General features: G+C 33.9%; 3 protein-coding genes across 3 annotated transcripts; 1 reads left to right on the forward strand and 2 right to left on the reverse strand.

Annotated features, from left to right (window-relative positions):
• Nucleotides 1–542: 542 nt before the first annotated feature.
• VTE5 (phytol kinase 1 VTE5) lies at nucleotides 543–2,723 on the forward strand. The gene is made up of 6 exons (XM_047314743.2): nucleotides 543–915; nucleotides 1,398–1,465; nucleotides 1,575–1,706; nucleotides 1,816–1,931; nucleotides 2,023–2,137; nucleotides 2,322–2,723. The coding sequence occupies exons 1-6, from the start codon at nucleotides 622–624 to the stop codon at nucleotides 2,503–2,505; spliced, it is 909 nt and encodes a 302-aa protein (XP_047170699.1). The 5' UTR covers nucleotides 543–621; the 3' UTR covers nucleotides 2,506–2,723.
• An 838-nt stretch (nucleotides 2,724–3,561) lies between these two features.
• On the reverse strand, nucleotides 3,562–13,841 carry PDK1 (3'-phosphoinositide-dependent protein kinase 1). Its single transcript, XM_047314741.2, has 11 exons — nucleotides 13,376–13,841; nucleotides 12,140–12,320; nucleotides 11,922–11,974; nucleotides 7,561–7,662; nucleotides 7,378–7,486; nucleotides 7,214–7,292; nucleotides 6,739–6,904; nucleotides 5,429–5,563; nucleotides 5,134–5,297; nucleotides 4,304–4,526; nucleotides 3,562–3,982 (listed from the first exon to the last, which is right to left on the reverse strand). Exons 1-11 carry the CDS (start codon nucleotides 13,553–13,555, stop codon nucleotides 3,899–3,901), a joined length of 1,476 nt encoding a protein of 491 aa, XP_047170697.2. The 5' UTR covers nucleotides 13,556–13,841; the 3' UTR covers nucleotides 3,562–3,898.
• A 5,307-nt stretch (nucleotides 13,842–19,148) lies between these two features.
• LOC124839004 (glycosyltransferase family protein 47) lies at nucleotides 19,149–24,648 on the reverse strand. Its single transcript, XM_047314739.2, has 4 exons — nucleotides 24,078–24,648; nucleotides 23,694–23,816; nucleotides 21,332–21,499; nucleotides 19,149–21,188 (listed from the first exon to the last, which is right to left on the reverse strand). Exons 1-4 carry the CDS (start codon nucleotides 24,414–24,416, stop codon nucleotides 19,503–19,505), a joined length of 2,316 nt encoding a protein of 771 aa, XP_047170695.1. The 5' UTR covers nucleotides 24,417–24,648; the 3' UTR covers nucleotides 19,149–19,502.
• Between the last annotated feature and the right edge of the window lie 671 nt (nucleotides 24,649–25,319).

Consider the following 25,319-nt stretch of genomic DNA (forward strand, 5'->3'; position numbering starts at 1 on the left):
CCAAAAATAAAAAATAAAAAAAGAGGAGAATTAATAATTTTGAGTTAATTAAGTTATTTTTGGATTTTTAAAGATTAAAAGATGATTTGAGATTAAGAATTTGAAAAAGGAAAGTTAGCATAATTTGGATAAATTTTGTGTTTGAAGTAATTATAATTGGATATTGTATGAGTGTTTATAATAAATACTTTGAGTTAAAGTGATATATAAGTTTTATAGTATTAATATGGTGTGATTTTTGTTTAAATATGTAAAGGATGATCCAATACATATGTTATTAATAAATATTAAAGTTGGAGTTTGTTCTCTCAAACGTTTTTATCAAAACTAGAGCTTGGGTTGAGTGATAAAGTGAGTAACACTTCCTTAACATGTGTTACGTAAATGATGATCATGTCCCACGTGGAGTAAACTGATTGGACCGTGTTACTATTTGTTTTGAACTTTTCTTTTTATGTAAATTTCTGTTATAATATAATTCTCATTAAATTATTATGCATTGAAAACTATAAAATGTAAATTTTGTGATCAATGGTTGCTTAAACACAAATAAACAAATAAGAAGGTTATCCCTCCAATTTTTTATTTTTTTGCTGTCTGCTAGTGTTTGTGTTTTGAACCATGACGCTCTTATCCTCTCACCTCCTACTATTCTCGGCCGTGCACCGACGAACACCGCCGCCGTGCACCACCGTCTTTCGTTGGAACAAGCCAACAATAGACGGCACTGTCCGGTTTCTGCGTTCTCCTGTCATGCCAGCTGTCGTTTTGGATCAAAGGGTGGCGCGGTTTGTTGTCCCCGCCGCAGCAGAAGATCTGCTCTACAATGCCGGGGCCACCGTTGGTGTTCTCGGCGGCGCTTACGCCCTCGTACGTGCCTTTGATGAACTCACGCGGAGGAACATCCTCCATCAGGTACAACTTCAATCTTTGTTCAGTCACTGCTTGCATGCAGATACACAATTTCCAAAACATTTGACGAATTATTGATAAATATTCGTAGAAAAATATTAGAAAATAAAATGAATTAAATTCGTTTTACAGTTAAAAGAGAGTTTATATAAAAGCTATGCTTTACGAGAAATTTTAATTTTTGAGAAAATCTTAATTCATTTCACTTTTCCTTGTGTTCTTTCATCCATAAGAAGAAATTTTAAGTTGCAAATTGTTATGATGCTGATTCCAATGCAAATTTAAGCTACAAGTAACAAATAGTGCATCTTTTAGGAAACCTACGCTGAAGGCTTGAAAAGGGTACCACAAAAATAGGTTTATTTGTTGCCTTCAATTTGGGTTCTGGGTCTCGTTTTCTGATTTGTGTGTTTGGTTTGGTGGAAGTTTGGGTGCTTACTTGACTATGATGTGAACCTTTGGTTCTGTGGAAATTGGTTGGACAGGGTCTGAGCAGAAAGCTGGTCCACATATTGTCTGGCTTGCTTTTTCTGGTTTCTTGGCCTATTTTCAGGTATCTCGTTTCTGTGCTTGATCGTGGTTTTTTATCTTTCATACGAGGAAGATGTGAGCTGTATGTAATGCTGCTTTGTTTGAATGTTTTGATTTTAATGCTAGGATAGCAACTCCCCTAAGGCTCGCTACTTTGCCGCTTTTGTACCTCTAGTCAATTGCTTGAGGCTTTTGGTGAATGGTCTGTCATTGGCTTCTGATGAGGGACTCATCAAATCATTGACCAGAGAAGGAGATCCACAGTAAATTTCTTTTTTTTTTATCACTGGTTTTTTTTTATATGCTAATGGGGTTGTTGAGAAACTGCAAATTTGGTCTAGGCAAGGCATTAATGTTCATTTTTGCCTGCAGAGAATTGCTAAGGGGGCCTCTTTATTATGTTCTGATATTGATCTTTTGTGCTCTTGTGTTCTGGCGTGAGTCTCCAATTGGTGTGGTCTCGTTGGGAATGATGTGTGGAGGGGATGGTAATATAGTAAATAGACTTTCTTCTACATTCTTATCTAAGTGGTGGTTTTCTGCTTTGTTTTCTCAGCATTGAACTTGATGATTTTGCAGGTGTAGCTGATATCATCGGTAGAAAATATGGGTCCATAAAGATTCCTTACAATCAAAACAAGAGTTGGATCGGTAGCATATCTATGCTTGTGTTTGGATTCTTGGTTTCAATTGGGTGTGTAACAATCTTATCCAACTTTTCCTTTCACTCTTTAGGAAATCGACTTAAAGATCAACTTCAGTCGTGTTTCTACTTTAGGGCTGGAAATATTAATCAAAAATACTTTTAAAAATGGGAAAAAGACATTTTTCATGGTAGATATTGTCACTGATGCTTTTGATATTATTATTGCATGTAGGATACTCTGCTACTATTCAGTTTTAGGACACGTGCAGTTGGATTGGGCAAGTACTGTACCCAGAGTTGCTTTTATTTCTTTAGTGGCAACAATTGTGGAGTCCCTTCCCATTACTCAGATAGTAGATGACAACATCTCTGTTCCACTAGTTACGATGGCAGTGGCATTTTTCACTTTTCACTAACTCCTGAAGCCTACGGCTTAGATCCCCAGAAAAGTCATACGTATATTCTCTATTCAAATTTTTCCTGCTATACGTATCCTCTAGTTTCTTTCTTGTAGAGGAATTGTTTTAAAAAATTACTAAAAATCATTGTTGAGAATAGCTATAACTATTCTGTTGTGTTGATGTAAAAAGATAAGCGATTAATCACAATGGACACCAAGTCTCTTTGAAAATTACACCCAAATCTATGGATGGTAATAAGCGGGTTAATCAAGTGGTGTAGCATAATATACGATAGCAGGTTTTTAATGTCAGAGTAATGACTATGCAGTGGCAATTTTGCATGTCTCGTCCCAATTGGAGTCCAATTTCCCTCTAAAGATGAGTCACGGAACACACCCCAAAGCGTAGCTTAGATCCTTAGAATAAATTAGGTGAACTTTGCATAGTTTATTTTCATTTCACTTCAGCAATGAAGCTAATACACCAACACTGGTTGGATGTTGAATTTGTCCTTTAATGAAAACGTCACATCTTTACCTAACTAACTACCATTCTGAACCCAGCAATTAGTCAAAAATATGCATGTCTGGCCAAAGGAAAAGGGTCCTTATTAAGTGTTTTTGGTATCACGTGTAATTAAGCACAAACAACTTTTAGTTTGTTTGGCAGAATTGAATGGTCAAGTCCACTTGGTGTGCAATACAATTGCACAATTATTATTGATGGTAAATGGAATGATTGATGAATACAGCCTTGGTTCATCTGCAATCTGAACCACACGTCAGGAAATAATTGATAATTGATGAGTTACAAGTGCAACAGCGTCTTCATGGCATGTGGTCTCACTATCTAGATTCTAGACTTCAGCACAACAAACAAATAGTGATTGAATTTATGCAGATGTACTTTTACAGCAGAGCTTACCAAATGCACTCTAATTTGCTTGTATTCAGTACCTAAAACTACATAGAATTGCCAGATTACACCTATATTATTTACAGATTGCCAAGGGCCATATATTCCACGGGCTGAAGAAACAATAAATTGAGCAATTCAATGATTCACACAGTATGACAACCAAAATGATATAATCTTTCAACTCATAATATTAATATAAAATTTAAAAAAAGAAAAACGAATCTTTTCTTACAAAGTATTGGCTCCAACCTTTGACATAGCTACAATTAGAACTTCCACATTTTATCATCCCTTCGAAGCATGAAAGAGGATGGAAGAACTCATCACAAAATTAAGTTGTGTTGAGGAATTATAGCTAGAACCAGCTTCCAAAATCTTCAATTTTGTTTTCTCTTAATGAATAATTGATTGTTGGGCAGTCTACTGTTTTACCCCTTCTTGCTGAACAATCAGGATATCTAAAAGAATATGTCTCAAAACCAGAATAAATTCACCGGTTTTGAAGTCCTTCAATTGCCTTCTTCCACTGCCATGCTCTTTGCTTAGCATCTTCAAACGACATTACCTTTTTAGGCTGCATCAACATTATTTATAAAGAAAAGTGTGAAATTTGGAACACAAAATGTACTTGAATCAAGACTTGAAATTTATGTATGAAGGAGTTGGGGTGTGTGTGTGTATTGCAAGTTAGAGAAAATCACTTACAAAAATATGGCATGAAAAGAATTCAAATCAAAGCCCTTTCAGGTCTTGCTATTTGCTTGGGTGTTACATACTTAAAATATTTCAAGCATTAGCATGGCCACCTAGGAATCCAACTTTGGACTCTCACATGTACTACTTTCTATATTTATAAATCGCAGAAATTGTACAAGAACTAGTCAAGAAAGCTTACTGTGCAAATCTTGAAATTTGATGCAGTAGTCACTTGGATGCTTAGATCATTTGGATTATCAGACCATATTATATTTCCCTTCACAATTAGCTTTGATGGGTCCACATAGATCAACTTTGGTTTGTTGGTGAGGATGAGCTGCACCTTCTTGCTTGTTAGTTTTTGTAATTTCTTCACCATAGAGATCATAAGAACAGATTCCCCAGGATCCAAAAACTGTTGCCTGTAATATGAGCATAAATTGACAGTTTGAAAAGCCAGGTAATCTTGAAATTCAGGCACTGTACGCAAGAGCTTTTCTTTATTTTATTTTTCTAAACGTTAAGTTTCTGCTTGAAAGGGAATAGATTTGTATCTCTCTGAGAATGCAATTTTTTTAATTAAACACTACCAGCGAAAGGACATTGGAGAACATATAACCAAACATCTATGTAAATTAATATTAATAGATGAAATAGACCTCAACGTAGCTGTTATTTTTTGTCCCCAAGTTGTGATTCCAAAAAGATAAATAAATGTACAGTGTTCTTTGCGTGAAAAGCTGTAAAGTATGAAAATAAAATAAAACAAAATATAGCATTCACCATGTGGTAAAAATATTAAAACGTTGAGGATATAGCTTCAAAATATTCTTTTGGCCATATTTGAACGTTTTATTTAATTTGAAAATTATACTAACATTTGAGCCTCTTTTAAGGTGACATGATTTATAAATAGTTAAGAATCTTCATAAAACCATTAATATTAAAGTGAACACATCATATCAATTCCCCTTCACTAGACTATGATTAAAAGAAAAAACGCTTCAACAAGAAAAGGTTTCAACATACCATTTTGAATCAAAGGAATCAATTGAAGCTAGCCTAGTTATGTGACTAGACCCATCAGAAGATGTAGCACCATCAGGTTGTCTAACTGAAGCCGAGGGACAATCCCCAATGTGAGAAGGACTCCATGACGAATCATGAACATCATCAGCTGCAGGTGACTGAGTCTGCAAGTTAAAGTTATGTCAGTGTCAGAAACTTCATGTTCATCAACAGGTAGAGGAGGACAAGAAATGAAGGTTCCTTTTCTTATTCTCGATAAATAACATTTCAGAGAGCAAAGCAATGGTAATCACACCCCAGGTTCCGGAGCAAGTTTTGGAGGAATTTGTGCCCTCAAGTTCTTCCAGTCAACCCCCTTGAAAAATGGGTGTGCTTTCAAAATAGCATAACCATCAGGTCCAGCACCTGGTCTTCTGCTGGGTTCCAAATCCTGCATCATAATAACATTGATTTCAAATTAAAACTCCATAATTAAAACCCAATGGCATGCAACTTAAAGCATGCTAAAAAAGTTGTCATATTATCATACACATATATATATATATATATATACATATATATATATATATATACCATTACATGATAATCTTTAGTATTACAATTAACGTACTGTTTTTTCATGTTTTACGCACTTATAAAATAACATGACGTCTTTTCAATATTCATTCATGTATAATATTCTTCTGGAAAAAATAATCGTGGGTCTGTGTAATATATTTACGTAATAGCCCTCATAAAAACCTAAAAGGTGCTTGACTTGCTAAAACCTGAGTGACTAAACAGCATTACAATACTGCTTTCATGTGGCCTTTAAAATAAGTTGGACTTGTTGGACGGAACAAAACAAAATGACATAACGTAATGGTGACAATTTTTTGTCCTTCAATAATGATCCAAAAATAGAAAATACCCATCAATTTGGCCAAAATCCCACAACTGTCAACTGAGAACAGCCAGGAAGCCCAATTGGGCTTTTAACCGAGCACAAATTTCCACTCCATCCTTTGAAATTGTTTAGCATAAACCACGTCCATAAAATAGACAAAACAAAAAGTAGTGTTGAGGCTCAGTTTCTTAACTTCTGCTTGTGTTGTCCACTTATCCTTCAAATATCCATCAAAAGCACCCATTATGTGTTATCTTATAGTCTACAACTACACCTTCTTGCTTCTGGTTATTATTATACTATTTATTAAAAAGGGCACACCATGCACCAATTTGACTCATCATCCCACCCCCTCAGAGGCAGCATAGCCTTTCTTAAAGGCTATATATTTGCAAGGTATCAGAAGTACCTTGGAATAAATGAATGTGAATAAAACTATTAAAATGTTCTAAACCTGACAACCAATAAAAACCAATGGGTACTGGTTAGAAGAATGAAATTGACCATTGCAACTACCGAATTAACAAAAAATACATGCAAAATTCACCCCATCTCAAAACATTGTCCTTCAAGAAGGCCAGAAATGAAACATCTTAATATGTATATATTGAGTTGGTATCTAATTGACAAAAATAGAAAAGAGAATTTTTTTAAGCAATTAGAAACGTATAAAAATTATGTGATGCTAAGATTTCTATGTGCACAGTTAAAAGACTAACCAACAGACGGTCAATGAGCTCTCTTGCTTCATCAGAAAAGTAATCTGGAAATCTAAGTTCCCTTGCTACAATTCTTTGAAAAATAAGCCATTCACTTGCGTCTTTAAAAGGGGAAGTTCCAGAAAGCATTTGGTATAATGTGCAGCCAAGTGCCCATAGGTCATTGCTGTTGTGATATATTGAGGGAAGAAAAACAAAAAATAAAAGTTATTATATGGGAACCTGGTATGAAACATAAAGCAAAATAAAGAAACTCAGTGCATGAACAAACGTAAAATGTGAGTTGTAAAAAATTAATTCTTGATTTTCAGAAAAAAAGACAAAAAAAAAGTAAAAAATTGAAGTGAAAAATGTACATGCATGAAAAACTGGCACAACCAATAATATTTTCTAGGATAAAAGTAAATGACTATATTCAAAAGTAACTCCTATCAACATAGAATTCATCTGCATTACTTGACAATTTAATGCCTACCCAAAAGTTGCTGGAGAGGAATTAAGAACCTCTGGAGGAACATAAGCAGCTGTTCCCACAAAAGTGCAGGCTTTGTCATCTAGAAATTTAAAAAATATAAATAAATATAAATACAATATAAGAGAAACTTATAAAAAGCAGCATCCACATTGCGCCTATTTTACCAGACGCTGCATTTGGAAGGACAGTGATTTGACTATCCTGCATAGGCTTCACACTCCCAAAATCTGCTATTTTAATGTGTCCGTCAGCTGTGAGTAACAAGTTCTCTGGCTGCAGTTGAAGAAATTCAATATTCAAATAGCCAAATACAGCAATGATGCAGTATAATCATGATACAGAACTACCTTAATATCACGATGTATGACTCCCAAACTATGTATGTATTGAAGAGCATCAACAACTTCAGCTGCATAGAACCGTGCCTCATCCTCAGTTAGACGACCTTTCTGCACAAAGAAATAAGAAAGGTTGCTAGTAGATATCATGTAGTAACAAGCATGCACAAAAATACTAGCAGACAAATTAACAACGTCCATATCCAAAATAGTACCGAGTACAAATACTTTAGTAAGCCACTGACACAGCTGATGAACAATGATAAAGAAAATATGGGCGTACATGGGTAATTTTGTTTGGAGGTAAGAGGGGGCATTGGGTAATACTAGTAGAGCATGGACAAATGCTATTTTAGTACTGCCATCGTTTTGGGAATCATTGTTCTAGTAAGTAGTGTGGATCCGTACTTTGAAACCAGATGTTCTAATGTGATTTATTGATAATACAATCTATCCCATTTAAACCTCTTAGTGATATAAGTGCTTGTATGAATAGCCTATTTTGGAATAAGAAAATCTTATAATAAAAAATGCAGCAACTAAAGCTCTTGGCTGAAAAGCATTTTTTTCATGTTAAGATATTGTGCTAGAGATAATATCTAAAGAAAATATAAGTCCTTCTCTTCTTTATTTCCTTAGTTTCATTAGTTTCCTTGCTTTACTAATTACAACTTCTAAACTTTGGGAATTGATTCAACCCTTATGTTTACAAGTGTATCAATCATTTACTAATATACACGACGGACTTATTTTTACCATCTCAAATTGGTAGCAAAGCTCTTTGGTAAGCCATTCCTCAGTTTCCAGTTAGGGATTTGGTCACTTGGTGTGCAATGCCTCAAAGCCTTATATTCCTTTTCAGTTTCCTTTTTTTGTGTGTTGTCACAAAAACTTCAAGCCATCCATGTTTAACTCGTGGTCTTTATTTGCTATCTAGGTGTTGTGATTGGCATTACATTTTTGGTTTCCCTTTTTGTGTTCATAGTTTCTCACTTGCTCATCTTGGTAGAGAGTCTTACAACTTTGACCAAGTGAAGAGGTTGTAGTTGTAGGGGTAGTGGCTATGGCAGAAGACATTCTAAAGGAATTTATCATTTTTCTCCCAGAGAACATAAGTGTCTTCAAATCAAGGTATCCCAACTGGATTCCTCTTTAGCAACTATTACTCACGCAGTAATCCTACTATATACCTATCTCACCTTGCATTTGTAGAGATAATGAATTTTTATTTTGGTACTTCTAATCATGTTAGTAATCTCTCTTATTTCTAACCTCTCACCTGAATCAACTCACCACATCACCCTCATTGATTGTTTTGGAGGAAAGATAGCTGGTATTGGTTAAGCTTTGTCTTTTCAAAAGTTATCTCTAATTCCTTCTTAGTTGTACTAAGTTACCCCTTCAATTTGATTTCAATCAATCAACTAACTGTTCTCTCGATTGTTCTGTAACATTAAAACTAGACGTTTTCTTCATACAAGATTGGAACATGAGACAGATGGTTGGAGAAATATCTAAAGTATGGAGTCTCTATAACCTCCTTCATCCACTGTGTTTTGTAGATAATATAGGTCATCCAAGTTTGAATAAGTTAAAGTAAGTGGTCCATCTTTCACATTCAAAGTCCTTGGAGCGAGTCATGTCAGCTTGGTAAAAATATTAGGACAATCTTTTAAACTAGTGTCAAGAATCTGATGGTTAGGTCCTAGTCACGTGCCTTCTAATTTTGGATACAAATGTCACATTCATTGATAACCTCAAAAGATGCACATTCTTACTTTTAACGAAAGATCCAACAACAACAAAGCCTTATCCCACAAATTGAGATCCGTTATATGAATTACAAGATGTCATTTCAAGATTTTTGTTCAAAGATAAGGAATCAATTTAGACAAACAATTGGTGTTGTAAATGGTGTGACTGAACATAAACATTGTACAAATCCATCCTACGGCATCACAGATCAATTTAGTAGCTCTCGATCACCATAACAAAAATTGTGTGTGAAGAACATAAGTATTGTCATATTATTGATGACTTAGACACCATTGATAAGTGCATTAACTTTGAGGGTGCTGTTCTCATCACCGGTAATTCAATAACTTGTATGCCATCATCAATCTTAGTGATGAGAATTATTACTCTCTTTTGCTTCCCAAGAACCCCTTTATGTTGTTCCCCATCCAAGTGTTTGGTTTCACTTGTTTTGTTTATGATCCCACTCCTACTTGCTTGCCATGGCAATAAAATAAACATTGATTGGCATTTCAAAGTACAAAATGGGTATCAAGGATTTTCTACATCTATGCATCATTTTATGGTCTTCGTACGGGGTCCTTTGATGCCTTTCTTTGCATCTGTAGCTGTAACAGATTCCTCAATTCCACTTTCACTTATTCCTAACTTTTAGTTGCCCATCTCTACTCAGTTCTCCACAAATCCCAAGATGACCCTTAGTTGCAAAGTTGAGGTCTCCATGCTCTTGAGATTTTTCCTATTGATTGTGATTCAACCCCCACTCTAGCATTTTTCTACCGCTTAGGTCCCACCTAAACCTAGCCCTTCTATTAACATGTCTATTGACATTTGGGTAAACCATCAATTGTTAGTTCTCATCCTATTTAGAAATTTTTTTCATCAATTGTCTCATTCTATTTGCTACATCTCAAAAGACTGTCTAGGAAGCATTGTCCCATTCTAGATGATGATGATAGGAAATGCTGGAAGTGATGGCTACTTTGGAGTTCAATCCCATCCACTCGAAAAATCTACAATTGGTTGTTGGTGGGTCTTTGCTAATAAAATGAACCCAAACAGAGGGGTGGGTCAATTGAAAGATTAAATGGTGACAAATGGATACACTCAAATGTATGGCTTGGCTACCTTGTCTCCAAATGTTAAATGGACGTCTATTCACTTATTCTTGTCTCTAGGTGCAACAAGTCGTTGGCCTTTGGGGACCTTGATGAATAGGTAAATCGATTGAAAACCCATATGGTGACAATAGGATGCACTCAACTTTATGGTTTAAACTACAATGATACCTTGTCACCAAATGCTAAAATGATGCCTATTCACTTATTATTGTCAACGGGTGAAATGAGTCATAGGCCTTTGTGTAGCTCAATATTAAAATTGCATTTTACACAGTAACTTAGAATAGATCTACAGAGAGCAACCACTTGGCTTAGTTGCTCAGGGCTGATGGGCATTTGTTTAGTAGGTTAAAAAAATAGGCGTACAGTCTAAAGCAATCACCTTAAGCTTGGTTAAGGAAGTTTAGCAAAATTATTCAAAAGTTTACATGGTTTGAAATGAGATTGGTCATTGTATATTCTCTAGATGTTCATCTTTGAATAAACTAATTTATTGTGGTATACGTAGATGATATTGTCATTACATGTGATGATCGAGATTAAGGACCTAAAGCAACACTTATTCAAGCACCTTTGAACCAATGATTGAGGCTATTACATTATTTTCTTGGAATTGAAGAGGGTCAATCATAGGCAAGTATTGTGATTTCTTCTAGAAAATATAACCTTAACACTTTAAAAGAGCCAAGGGTGCTTGATTGTAAGTCAAATAATACTCCTATGGATTCAGATGTGAAGCTTCTACCTAATTAAAGGGAAAGGGGGCCGTATCTTGACCCAGACTGCAGAATTCTCAAGTTCAATCAATGTTTAAGTATTCACATATTCACACTTTTTAAAGAAGATTGAAGATATTAAACTGAAAAAAGATTGACAACTCAAAGGAAAGATGAATGGTAAAATATTGAAATAAAATTAAAAGTACTCTCTGAATTAAATGACAAATGTACCCAGTGAAACAAAACTACAAAGAAAAAGGGGGATTGACCACGACACCACACTGCATGGTTATAGATCTCAATCTAAAGATAAGACATCTAATATTCCAAGCATTAAATATGGTTCATTTTTAATGTTCAAAGGAGTATTCTCTCGATTTAGAATGGGGATTGATGAATAAGGTAAAATGGAGTAAACAGAAGATTTAAGCAAAACTAAGATGAGTGTTATCGCAAGAAACTGAGAAGTGAAGTGTAAATTCCTACGTATCAAAATGTTCACTTATGTGTATACACGGAATTAATGAAAAAAGTTTATGCAAATCTTAGAAAACCCCATGTTAAAAGAAATTATGCTTAACTTACTCTCTTTAGACAATCATAAGAGCATAGCAAACGTCATTGTTTTAATGTTTAATACTAAGGCCTAATGTAGGACTAAACTTGGGTCCTGCAGGACTAGCACCTTCAGCACAAGTTATGTAAGATTTTTACGAACAAATTATTAATACCCCAGCACAGGGAACATGTGCCTTTAAGTTTCACGTTAGCTTACCCTGGTTATTTGATCAAAAAGTTCTCCACCTTCGCAGGATTCAAGTGCCATGTCTTCACCGATGTAAAAAGGAACAGAAGGGAAAAAAGATAACATCAAAATAATATAAACCAACTTGGCAAGCAAGGGTGTAAAAGGAAGACTTGAGAAGATAACATAGACGAGTAAGCCACGGTAAAAGCAAGTGTTTAAGATAAAATACACCCAGAAATACTTACATAGAGAAAATGAATCTTGAAATGTGAAATATAACCGCACAATGCCTGGATGATCCAATTGATCTAGCACAATGCGTTCCAATTTCACATAAGCTGTTTTGTTCTCCTTAGTTATAAACTTTTTATCCATGATCTTCAATGCATAGACAGTTCCTGTGTCCTTCTTCTTTGCCCTCACAACCTTTGATAAGAAATATATTAGTTGGTAATTTACAAGGGGAAATAAATTCAATCAAACAACAGCTCACCGTATAACAGAAGAAAAAAATTGTTGCAAAATTGTAGAAATTATAGATATTTCCATCAATTGGTATAATTTTTTGTGCACAGCTAATCCAAACAGTTGAATAAAGAAGAAACCAAATCGTAAATCACGTAAGAGACGGAGCGTGCAGTTAAGGGAGCTGGAAAGGCAGAAGCATCGGCAATCTATGATATCGCAAGCAAATAGAGAAAAGGAAACATATGTTTTCTTGTAAGATGTCACATACTCCTATTTGATATCAACGTAGTTTAATAAGTACACACTACTACTGGCATAAGGCAACAAAATAATACACTCAAAGGGGGAATAATATAATGCTGTTTTCTGCACTACTGGATTCATGTGTAAACCCCACAAAACCAAGCCAATCAGTTCTTCAGTTCGCTTCACTTTCTACAGCCTATAATTTCTTTTACTTCCAGCTCAGTAATTCAATATATTCTCCATAATTAATTCAGAGATAATCGACAGGAATAATTTGTTTAAACAAAAAACCAGCTTGATTTCCAAATCTGAAGCTTTGAATTTAGTTCACAATACAGCTTAGAAAAAACGTTGAGTATTTTCCTATTCTGTAAAATGAAGAGAGCGGCTTCAGAGAGAATAGGAACGTGTGGGGGTACAAGCAGCCTTCATAAAATTTTTAGCAAACATTAATGTCATAGCATAAAAAGAATCCCCCAGCCAACCAAAATTCCCAAATGAAGATAATACACCAAATGGTGCTGCATAATAATACATAGCAACAACGATGACAATATTGCCCAATGATCTCTGCATCTTAATAAGCATCAATGATTATCCAAGGCAACCAACACGTATTATCTAACAGAACTACAAAGGCAACATCATTTACAGGATTCATGTATTACTATTATCCATCAAAACATTGCACACATACAAAAGAAAAAAAAAAGTAAACCAACATCGTCAACCCACTAAAAAAACCATTAGAAGTCCAGGTATGAGACCTTAGAATAAGAACCAACACCATAGATCTTGCCCAATTCAAAGTCCTGGATAGTGTAATTCTCCTGAGGAGCCCTAAAAGCAAAGCTCTTGGATCTCTGGACATTGCCTCCACCATTGGAAGATGAGGTATTCCCCTGAATCTTCAGCTTCGAATCAAAATCCTTCTCCATTTCCAACATTGCTCGGTCACCGCCAACAGCAGGGAGAAGAAAAAAAAAACAAGAGAAGCTCCACTCTACGTTGGCATGGAGACTGTCTCTCTCTAGAAAAGCAGTTATGTTTGTCTTTCTAGAGGCCTGGGGAGGCGAGCCCGGAACGGTCAAAGAGAGGCGAAGCCCCGGAGACCCTTTTGTGAGAAAAGGAAAAGGGCGAAGGGAATTGTGCGAATGGATGGGAAAGGTGTGAGCTTTGAGGTTTGGGGTTGGTTGATTGAAACCGAAATTGAAAACCCTAGAGAGAGGGGTGGCACATCACATGGGGAAGGAATGATGATGGAGATCGTTCATTTTCTCATGCCTTCTTTCTCTCTCTCTTTGTGGCTATTATGCCTAATTCAGGAACAATGCAAACACCTGTCATGGAATGGGATGGGAAGAGAAGGTAAAGAAAAGGAGGGTGTGGTGTTTTGGAGTGTTTGCATAAATAATGCATATCATTACAAGCTTTTGTGCAATTTCATGCTTTTCTGTCACTGTCCTGTTTCCAAATTCATTAGTCCAATGGACACACACATCCTCTCTTACTTCCAACATTGCTTTGGATTAGATTACATTTTTTTTATTCCTTTCTTTGACCCTTTTGACTGCACATCTTACGTATTTATTCAAATCTTCTCAATAAAAAATACAATTACAAACAGAGCCTTTATTATAAATAATCTACCATTATATTTCGATAGCGTTGCAAAAATTATGAATATTTCATAAAATAAGTGGGAAAAATAAACTGTTTTATCTGGCTTGATCGAAGAGAGATAGGAAAAGAGACGTGTCATCTTATTTAATTTTTAATAATAAATAAAAAAAGGTATTATTAAATATGTAAATAATTTTAATGAGACTACGGATATAGTCATGTTTCGCTGCTCTTATGTTGCACTTTTAAATGATCCTTTAAGACCATAGCAGACATCCTGTCAGTTTTATGAGAAGCAATTCCGAGTAACGTTTTAAAAAACAATTCCTTATTTTTTATATTATTAATAGAATTTCGGTGTTAGATTAAACCTGTCTTAATTCATGAAGTAAATGAATTAATTTAACTTTATCAGTCTTTGAATAAGTATTAAAAATGTACTTAACACGGATCGACATATTTTCATGTTTTTTTATTTAATTATCTATTTAAATTTAAAAAATATATTATGATGTATATTTTAATTTAACCACGTTACATTATATATATATATATATATATATATATATATATAATAATTTTTTTTATTTGTCTAATTTTATTATTATTTTATCTCATGGTCTTGTCATTTCACAAGTATAAAAGTTTATTCATAAACTCATTTAATGTTAAGTGTATATAAAAAAAAAGAGGTTTACTAATGATATAAAACATTAATGAGACGTAGTCTAATCACATAAAGAGTTTATATCACTCTCAAGTTAAATGTGATATTTAGATTCTAACTTAGATTTCCAATATTTAATAATACACCTTTAAAGGTGTACTCATTCAATGAGTCATGACTTATTTCAATGACTAGTTTCTTCTAAATTTATTGAATTTTCATTAATTTATTTTCAAACATTGAAAGAACTGAGTTGTCATGTGACCGGATAATAGAAATAAAAATCACACAAATTTGTCCATCGAGATTAAATTTTCCTATCAACCTAACCATTGTGAGCTATTTGAAATCTCACTAAAATATTTTTGCTCAAAAAGTATTTTACTCGTCCAATTACCCAAATTCCTGAAACTCTTTTTCACAATACCCACTTACTCAGAATTGACTCAAACAAATATAATGACCTGAGAAAATTTATTTTTGCTTGATTGGGTTGCCTAAAAGAGTTTACATACTTTTAGAAATTAAATAAATATATCATATCATCAATTTGTTTATTTGAAGAGTTTTACTTCTTTCTCGTGTTACAAATACAACCATATAGTTAAAAAGAACATCTTTAAACATAACAAATTGATAAAAGTAGTATATTATCATCGTTCAAAACTCACTTAACCCAAAATTATTTGATACATCCCTTTTTCATTCAGCATTCAAAATTTTAATCCACCCATCACTCCAAAACAATTCAACATTTTAAATCAAACTTATCCCTGATCAACTCACAAAGACAACGAATTATAATTTTTTTTTCAAAATTAATTCATTCAATAAAATATACAAACTAGTTTACCGTATCTAGACTAGGTTTTTCAACTATGTTCCAAAGGTTCTAACTCTCCTAATATACTTTACTTATAAAAAAAAACTCAAATCGATTATATAAAAATGATTACTACAAAAAAATATTCATCTAAAACTTTTTTTAGTTACATGCTACCACAAATACAACACAAAACCTTAAAATAACTAAAAAAAAAGATAAATTTACTCTAACAAAAATTCTATACCGGACATAATTGTTGTGCTTTAAATTTTAAGTTAAGACTTTTGTGGTATAGTCTTTAATTTTTAAATAAAAAGTTTAGAAAAAATATAGATAAAAAAAGAGGAATAGTTTTATAAAAAAAAATGGTACTTTTTATAAAATGAAACTTAATTAATTTAATTGATTTTTCTATTTATAACTTGATGTTCCGATAATAAAATAATTATTTTCTGTATTCTTATATACACAAATATATCAATATAAAAGTGATATAAATATTTATACTTTTTATAATAAAATAATCATTTTCTATGTCCTTGAACACACACGTATATCACATAAAAAGTGGTATGAATATTTAAATTGGATAATAAAAGTGATACTGCTGATTACTTTTTAATATACTCGTTACAATACGTTTGAATTTATTAAAATAAAACTCTTCATTCCTCTTGGATTCTTCAGGGATGAAAAAAAAATTTACACACGTATATCACATAAAAATTTATTAAAAAAAACTCTTCATTAGAATTTAATAGGTAGCAGGTATTTTAATATTCGCTTCTAAACGGGTCAGATGCGGATATTATATTATCTAATCCGCGGATATCCGGTACCCGAAAAAAAATTGATAAAAATTTAATTAATATTTTTTTAAATTATTTTTTTTATTACTCTTAAAAGAGAGAAATTTTAATAACAATGACTTAGAATTCCTTTCAATTATCTTTTTTTTAAAAGAAAAAATGGGTTACATTAACCTAAAACCCTAATAGAGATATTAGACATGTACATAGAATTCTATTAGATCATTCTCTTTTAAACTCTTTTCTTCTTCCTTTTTGTTTAGCTCGCGTAGGGAGTAGCTTCATTCCATCTTCCTCTCTCTCTTGATTCTAATTGGAGTTTTGTTTCAATTTAGGATTTGAAATTAGGCTTTTATTTGTTATCTGATTTTTGGGTTTTTTTTTGTAAGTTTTGATTTGCGTTTTGGGAGTTCGTTTCTTGATTTCTTCCTTGTTGATTGGTGACACGATTTTGGGGTTATGATTCGAATGAGTATTTTGAGTTTTTTTGGATTTTAGTTCATTGAAGCAAATTGGATTTTTTAAGACCTGGGTGATTATCGCATTTGGAGATTTTTATGATTGCGTGTTTGCGTTCTCTTGGAAATTCTTGATCTCTCTGTTTGATACATTCATATGTATTTGTGGATTAATCTTGTGACTAAATTGAGACTTCACCTTGGGGTTTCTTCCTCATATCTGTTTTTCGAAAGTTGTTCAATATTTGTTTTTTTAACTTTAAAAATTACATTATGTCTTTTTTCTTCCTCATATCCTTTTTTTCGAAAGTTGTTCAGTATTTATTTTTTTTAACTTTAAAAATTACATTATGTCTTTTTAATATGTAGCAAATATATTAAATTGTTCTCTTTAACTTGTAATTTAATTTAAATTTTATTTAAAAATTCACAAAATATATTTTTTAAATATTTGTATATTGAAAACGGGTATCCAATGAGTATCCGTAGGTTGAAAAAAATTCACAGATTTTTTATACGAATATCCAACGGATCGGGTTGCGAATATGATTTTTTACATACGGATCGGATTGCGGGTACGCACTATCCGTGTCCGACCCAACCCGTTGTCATCCCTAATCATGATAAGCTTTTTATGTTTTAAGGGAAAAAAAGCTCTTTCTGGAATTGGAATATAATTCTTTCTCTAGTTGTCATCATCTTTAATTTGTTTATTAAGTATAGTATCTTTAAGGATTTTTTTATCCTTAGCAAAATCACATCACAGTAGTTAGTTTTCTTTATCACAATATCACGTGTTTTTTAATCTTTAATGAAAATGATAAAATGGAAAATTATACAGCTATTTTATTAAAATTAAGAGACACTATTACTTACTAGTTTCTACAAAGGAACTTTAAAAAGAAGATAAAAATAAAATGTTAAAAAAAAAAAATTTAAAGCATCGGCAGGGCAGCAACTTTACTCCTCTGATTGTTTTTCAAAAACGGTATTTTGACACACTTTTAATTCATTTAACAAAGGATACAAAGTAAAATGATATAAAAATATAATTTTTTTTATCTTTTTTAGAAAAAAGAGAGTAAAAAGTAAATAAGGGATAATGTTAAATAAACCTAAAATATTTAGGTGTGTCAAATAATTTTTTTTTTCTTTTTTCTTCATAGTTCTTTTTGCATAGAATAAATTTTATTTATCAAAATAAGATAGTTATATAATATTTTACTTTACTTCTTTAGAAATAAAATCATTAATAATTAACGAAATTGTTAGTTGTAGTGTGCATTTATGGAAGTAACCACTTGTTCCCCATTTCAAATGAATTTTTTATATTGGTAAATGGATGATCTGATTATTAGCCCTAATCTATGAATTTTATTATTGTGTAAATTTCACCTATGCTGAGCTTTTCATGAATTTTAGGAATCGTGAATCTAGAAATTATAATTCCTATGATTAAAATTTGTTAGTTAGTAAAATATATTATTTATTAAAAAGTAACTTATATACTTTTTTTTGACAAAGAGAATAATGTAGTTTATCAATAATTTAATTATTTATCACATTAGGTGGTCCAATAAAAGTAAAGTTGGAAACGTTTATTTTCGACCTCTCTGTGAGTTAAAAACATGTTTTCGCTTTTCTTTTTTTTAAATATTATCAAACCCTAAAACTAAAGAATTCACTTGTTTTTTAAAGTTTGACAAGAAAAGTAACTATTGGTACTGCTTGACTCCCAAATGGCTACATAGTTCAAGAATAACACTTTTAACTATTGGTACTGCTAACAATTTAATAAAAAATAATTAATAAGCATTCTCTTTAAGTGTCAGAAATTGTACAAAATACTAAAACCCAATAAACATATATAAAAAATTGAAATTTTACAACAGTATACAAAATGCAATGACTACATTGGACCAAACATGCATCACATAAATGTGAGTTTCTGCGTACAGTTTTTTTTTTTTTTGATATTTTGAGAAAAATTGGTGAAAATTACAGAAACATGTCATTGTTCCTGAGAGATGAAACTGTGGTCTATTTTGTCTGTGAGTGATGCCCATGCGTCATAGTTCATATTCACCTCCTTCAATCAGAAACCAAAGTCCAATCTAAGAAAAGAAAGGCACCCTTCAAAATTGAAAGGCTTAGAAATAGTCAAAAAGCAATGCAAATTAGAATCAATAGCAGGATTAGAATCACAGTTCCTGAGAAAGAAATGTCTTTGTCCTATTTTGCTTTGGTCTAATCCTTCTTGAGTCATTCTCTCTCCCTGTTTTTCCTTCCATCACAAACCATCCCCCAGGGGTTGGAGGCACAAAATAGAAAAAAATTAACAAGAGAAGGCCATTATGGAACCAATTTACATGTTGCAGACATTCATTCTATTGGAAAACCCCCTAAAATAAGATTCACAGTGGGGTACAAGTATGGACAAGAAGACTTTATACCCGCAAAGATGAAAATTACAAAAGTTGGCAAGAACCTACCTATAACAAAAACTCCCTACTATACATCCCAACCATCTTTCCTACTGTCAAATCCACATTTACGACCACCTAAACTTCCATACATCTCTGAAAATTTCACCAGGCACTGGCTTCTTAGCTCGTAATGAACTTGTGTGTTTCGGCTAATAGCTGCACCAGAAAACTTTGAAGTGTCAATTGCCCAAGCTGGTTTCACATAATCAACAGTCCTTGGTGATGAGCTTGCATTGGCATACAAGTAATTTAATAGCACATCTTCACAGTTAAAATACTGGTCCACCAGTTCCCTCCCTTGCTTTGCTTCCTTGCTCCAGTACCTCTTGAAAGCTACTTGAGAATCAATAAAAGCTGCACCAGTGAGAATCATGTTGTACCCTTTATGCAACCTAGCATACTTTTCTCCCCTATATTTTAAAGGGCTCCCTGCAATGAGCCTAGGGTAGAATCCAACAATCCGATCCGGGTGCTGACGCCAAACGTTAAAACCTCGCTCGATATCATCACATGGCATCATAATGTCATCATCAAGCTCCAGGACAGAGCGTGTCTTTATCAATGGATCGACCCTGAACCGATTATTCAGAGAGTTCTTTTCCTCTACCCTGATCCTTACTGGTACAGCAGAGTCTAGATCACTCAGTTTCGGAGGAACTCCCTTGTTCCACACCACCACAATCTCCCGCACAGAAGAGCATCTTGAGTAGTGTTTCACATACATTTTCAAGTTCCAGAGTCGAGCATCATAGGTCATTGTTAGCAATGTAAACTGAGAATACTTCCCTTTCAGCGGGTAAGGTTCTTCTGAACCGTTACCACCATAAATATTTTTCACTCCAATGCACATCAATCCAACCCCCACAGCAAATATCATGGAAAGAATAAATCTCCTAGCACAAGCATTATGCTTAATCTTACCTCGCAGAAACGTCGGGGCCCTGTTCAGACGGCTGCAAAACCGCCTTACCCTTGAAGAGAACATATTTGACCTTTCCCAAGATAAGATAGTCAAATTCCTTTTTCCAGAGTTGTGAATGAACCAATTTAGAGGGACAATACAATTCACAAATCCAAGCAAGACACCCAGTAGCACAATGAGTATAGCAGCAACTGCAACAGAAGCACAGCCAACTGTGAATCGCCTGACTGAATCTCCGGAAGGAACACGATCCCCATCCATGACCCCAACCCAGCCACCAGATGGCAGGTGTTGCACATCTAAGTGATGGTGTCGAGCACCATTCCAAGCATTTCGACCTTTGTTCGGTTCAACAAAGCCTGAGGGTACTTCAACTTCTTTGTATTCATCAGTAGTGAGAGTTTCTATCTTAAAAACGCGTACCTGTCTCCCATATGTATCACCACAGTCCTGACCCACACGATAAAGATTTCCTTCATATTTAAATGGCCTGCCTCCATTGCGAGCTCCAAAGCTCTTGTCAATGTTATAAATGGGATTCTTCTTGTGAGGTTTCCAAGGACCAAGAGGTGAATTGCTGTACCAAATCTCCAACTGCCCATTTTTCTTGGAGCCAAAACCACTATGATCTGAGCCAAAAAGCCAATACCTCCCACCGTAATTGATGATAAAAGAATCAACAAGGGGCTTTTTTATAATGACCTTTGCCAACCTCCACTGCAGAGGAAAGTTAACTGCACGGTAGAGACGAAGGTCTCCCTTCCTGCTTCCCTCAGGCATCATATATATCTGAAATTATAAACAAGCAAAAAATGAATCCCATAAATATAATTAACTACAATAACTAGTTTGAGAAGTAGAAGACCATTCCACAAATGATATGCATCAAGTTAATAACTAAACATGAACATTATTTTTTTCAAGAGCAATACCTGGCCATCATGCTCAAAGACATATGGATAAGAAAGATGCCAATCCTCATTCAATGCAATTCCCAGCTGTTGCCATGTTGCTCCCTTATCAATACTTTTTGAAACACCAATATTTCCTTGATTAGTGATTGAATCTTTTGTCTCATAGAACAAGTAAAAAGTATTTCCCTGAATTGAAATGCCAACATGAGTGAATAGGTTCTTAATGACTATCCATACATATAGAAAACAACAAACTTCAAAAGGACAGACAACTTAAAATGAGATATTAACCTATTCTCCTTTAATACTCCAACCATTTATGTACCATCTGCATAATCATTCATATTCTTCTTTGTGCATGAGTAAAAAATTACAATATTTTTTTAATAATTATAACTTTTTCACTTGGAGATTAGGATATCAGACTGAAACAAAAAGTAGATACTATGGTGAATGGACTAAAATCTGTATGGGAGCATGACAGATAAATACAAAATGTATGACACATAAAAAATTATTGCAGTCTCAATGATGTTAGAATCACTGACAAACTGATAGTTTAATAGACAAATTTTAACAAGCGATAGAAAATGAGGGGGAAAAATATTAGAAAATAGTTCTAGGTTTTTGAAATTATATTGTTCAAAGAGTGAACTTGCTTATATACTTTGAAAGGCATGACTCATTTCGTTAGAATAATTCCATAGAAATATAACCCTTTCTCCAATGTTAAACCCAACTCACCATCTCACCCACTATATTTTCCCTGACAACAACACTTAAGACATTTTCCCTACAATGGTGAGATCTTTATGCACTGGGCTGCTTTTTGTTGAGACACTTAAAAGAACTAAACACTTCAAAAAACACCATGCATGGTAATCGTCCTCCTCCAAGAAAAGCACTTCGAATTCAAGTTACATTCTAATGGTCCAAAGGAAGTGTGGCTCATTTCCTTTTCAAAAACAAACATGGTCCAAAGGAAGAAAAACCATATTGGCAATACATCATGTACAAGACCCATTAGTTTAATCAAAATGTAAATTTAAGGGGCGAATTATAGATAAACTAGATATTGGAACTGTTCTAGGCACTCCATATCATTGGATCCATTCTAATTAGCCTGTTTTCAATTATAAAACATAAAACAAACAACCATACGAGCAACTGATGCATTTTTTAAACAAAGAAAACCCCCCCCTATTATTAAAGCTATTGACTCAGTGATGACACTAAAACTCAGAAGATTTAATAAATATCTTCTTACAATAAAAAAAGAAGGATAACACCTTGTGCTACAACACACGTATAGATATACATTCAGCGAGTAGGAAGCCTACTTTTCATGTTATATAGAATACTAGTAATACTAGTACTTAAAAGTACAAACAACTGATTGTAACTACAGATAAGCATGACACGTATAGAACCCTACTTTTCATGTTTAAATAGAATACTGATATTAGGTACTCAACAGTATAAACAACTGGTTGTTTAGCTACGATCCTCTTTTAGGTATGACACACAGTATTAGTAAGGACCTCGCTATCTTGCAGATAAGGACCTTGAGGATAAGAACAAAATACAGGAAGTCACACGAGTCCTACCTAATCATAAATTTCTATCTCATTACACACTTCAATTGTTACAATCAGACATATCCTGAACTCCCCGTCAACTTTTCAGCGGCTAACGGAATCAACTCAAGCAGCTAAGAAAATATCACTTGCATTATATGTAGGTCCAGGCTACCTGCCTTCAGCGAGAAAAGCTATATACGTATATATGCTTGGTTTTCCGTTGGATTATCCAAAACAAAAACAAGTTGATGTAACGTGATTTTTGGTAAATTTTCATATGTTAGATTCTATGTTAAAGAATTGATTTTAAATGAAAACAACTTTAGGTAACTTCTGTGTCAGACAAAAAAATTCTAATGAATTTTACAACTCACTTCTAAAAGAAAAACATCCGACAAACATAAACCACATGAATTCAAAATCAATTTTGCAGACCCTCACCCAGAAACACGCTATCGCTCCATGTCAGACTTTAAGATCCTAGCAAATTCCACCAGATATATGCAAGTTAACCCGGATAAATATAGTAACAATAACATGACGTATTATCTTTCACCATTTCCCTAAACGTTCCAACACCAAGCCTCTATCCCGAAAGATTCATAACTGAATCTAGAAACTGAGTTGGCAAACAAAACATTAAGTAAAAAAAGTAGGATTTTGCCGGTCCAAAATGCAGACACAGAAGGAATAAAAAGATGAAATAAAAACATCTACTTCACAGAATCAGAAACATCAAATAGATACATGACGAGGGAAGGAATGAACAAGGGTGACAACAAGAACCTATTATTATTTACCTGAATAAATAGAAAAGGGTCGGCAACAAAATTACTAGGGAAACCAGCATCAGAGACTGAAGCACACGTCACCACAGGATTGGCGACAGGCCAAGCAGCACTCTCATCGTTGGATACATTCGCCTGCACACAATCAACAACACCATCACTCTCCAAACCAAAAAAAAAAAACACCCCACATCACAAAAAACCCAATTAAAATAATTCACAACCATCACTCCACCAAAACAAAACCAACACTCCCCAACAACCTTAAAACAAGTACCCCCAAACAAAAAGAAAAAATATTTTGCCTCTAATTTTTATCTTAAAAAAAAACTTCAAAGGAGAAATTAACACATACATGCATATGAAAGAGTGGGGGCAAAAGGAGAAGAAACTTACAGCTTCTATGGGTTTAAGAGAGAAAGGGGAGTCACCGTAGAAAATCCCAATAGACCAAGAACCCTCATTGTCATCACGACAACCGTAAGAGGAGAGAGAGGTGCGCACAGCAGGGGAAAAAGCGACCCAACCGTAGAGGGTGGCAATGGATCCGAACAAAACGAAACAGCCGAAGAAGAAAACGAAACCCGAAGAAAATAACCGCTTATAGTACTGTTGGTTCTCCAATCTCCACCTACACGAACACTTCACACTCATGTCACAACAACTCCCGCTGCCGCTGTTAGAAGAACCACCGTTTCCTCCGCCGCCGCCGCCGCCAATCTGCCCCGAACCCATCCCACCGGAGAAATGCTCGGTGCCGCCGGGAGATCTCACACCACCCTGGCACGTTGCAACTCCGTCACCAGCATCCCAGAATTCACACAACACAACCGAACCCAACCCAACCCGTTTTTTTTTTCCTTCGGGTCTCTTTCTCTCTCTATTCTCTCCCTTTCCCTCTATGCGTGTTTTTCCTTTCACGAGGGCAAGGTCGTAATTTAAGAAATTATTGTGCGACTGGACCTTCCTTACCTCGGTGATCTACTATATATGCCGTTTCGCACTTAATGTTAAACGCTCTTTAAATTATTTTTTTTAAATATTGGGTTTATAAATTAATTGGGTAATTATCAATTAATTCATAATTTGGTCCAACGTTAATTGCGCGCGTACGGGATGAATAGTACTCGCTGCCAGTGGCGAACACCTCAACTCTCACGCGCAAGACAAAACATGGAGAAACTCTTTCTTCCCACCAAATGACGTCATCCACCGGTAAGAAAACATGATGCAAATAACACTCCTTTCAATTTAAATTCCAACACTATGACTTCAAGGTTTTATTACAATTATATTTTATATTTTGTATAATTTTAAAATAAATACCTACAAACACACTAACCTAATTAAAGAATAAATACGATAATAAATATATAATAATTACTAAATCATGTAATGAGATTGTCACCTATCATAATAAGATATTTTTATTTTACGACTCTGTAAAACGATCCTATTTTTAATTAGGTTTTAAAATTATTAATATAATGATTTTATCACGTCTTTAAGCGTTACTTATTTTATTACAGGTTTAATTTGTCTAAATAAATTTGTTTAAATATTTAACTTCAAAATATTAATGGTAATTTTTTTGGTAGAACAATATATACTCTAATTGTACAATTTTTTTTTCTTACA

Source organism: Vigna umbellata, chromosome 8 (genome assembly GCF_029865625.1).
Source record: "Vigna umbellata cultivar VRB3 chromosome 8, Vumbellata_1.0, whole genome shotgun sequence".
In the NCBI taxonomy this organism is placed as follows: Eukaryota; Viridiplantae; Streptophyta; class Magnoliopsida; order Fabales; family Fabaceae; genus Vigna; species Vigna umbellata.

What these genes read in the sequence shown, in the direction of transcription:
- VTE5 (XM_047314743.2), top strand. Translation starts at nt 622, where the DNA reads ATGACGCTCTTATCCTCTCACCTCCTACTATTCTCGGCCGTGCACCGA. An exon ending in GGAGGAACATCCTCCATCAG is followed by an intron (nt 916 to 1,397) that starts GTACAACTTCAA and finishes TTGGTTGGACAG; the next exon opens with GGTCTGAGCAGAAAGCTGGT. An exon ending in GTTTCTTGGCCTATTTTCAG is followed by an intron (nt 1,466 to 1,574) that starts GTATCTCGTTTC and finishes ATGCTAGGATAG; the next exon opens with CAACTCCCCTAAGGCTCGCT.
- PDK1 (XM_047314741.2), bottom strand. Translation starts at nt 13,555, where the DNA reads ATGTTGGAAATGGAGAAGGATTTTGATTCGAAGCTGAAGATTCAGGGG. An exon ending in GTGTTGGTTCTTATTCTAAG is followed by an intron (nt 12,321 to 13,375) that starts GTCTCATACCTG and finishes TTCTTATCAAAG; the next exon opens with GTTGTGAGGGCAAAGAAGAA. An exon ending in GATTCCTTTGATTCAAAATG is followed by an intron (nt 4,527 to 5,133) that starts GTATGTTGAAAC and finishes CTCATATTACAG; the next exon opens with GCAACAGTTTTTGGATCCTG.
- LOC124839004 (XM_047314739.2), bottom strand. Translation starts at nt 24,416, where the DNA reads ATGGGTTCGGGGCAGATTGGCGGCGGCGGCGGCGGAGGAAACGGTGGT. An exon ending in ACCCTTTTCTATTTATTCAG is followed by an intron (nt 21,500 to 23,693) that starts GTAAATAATAAT and finishes ATTTCAATTCAG; the next exon opens with GGAAATACTTTTTACTTGTT. An exon ending in TCTTTGAGCATGATGGCCAG is followed by an intron (nt 21,189 to 21,331) that starts GTATTGCTCTTG and finishes TTATAATTTCAG; the next exon opens with ATATATATGATGCCTGAGGG.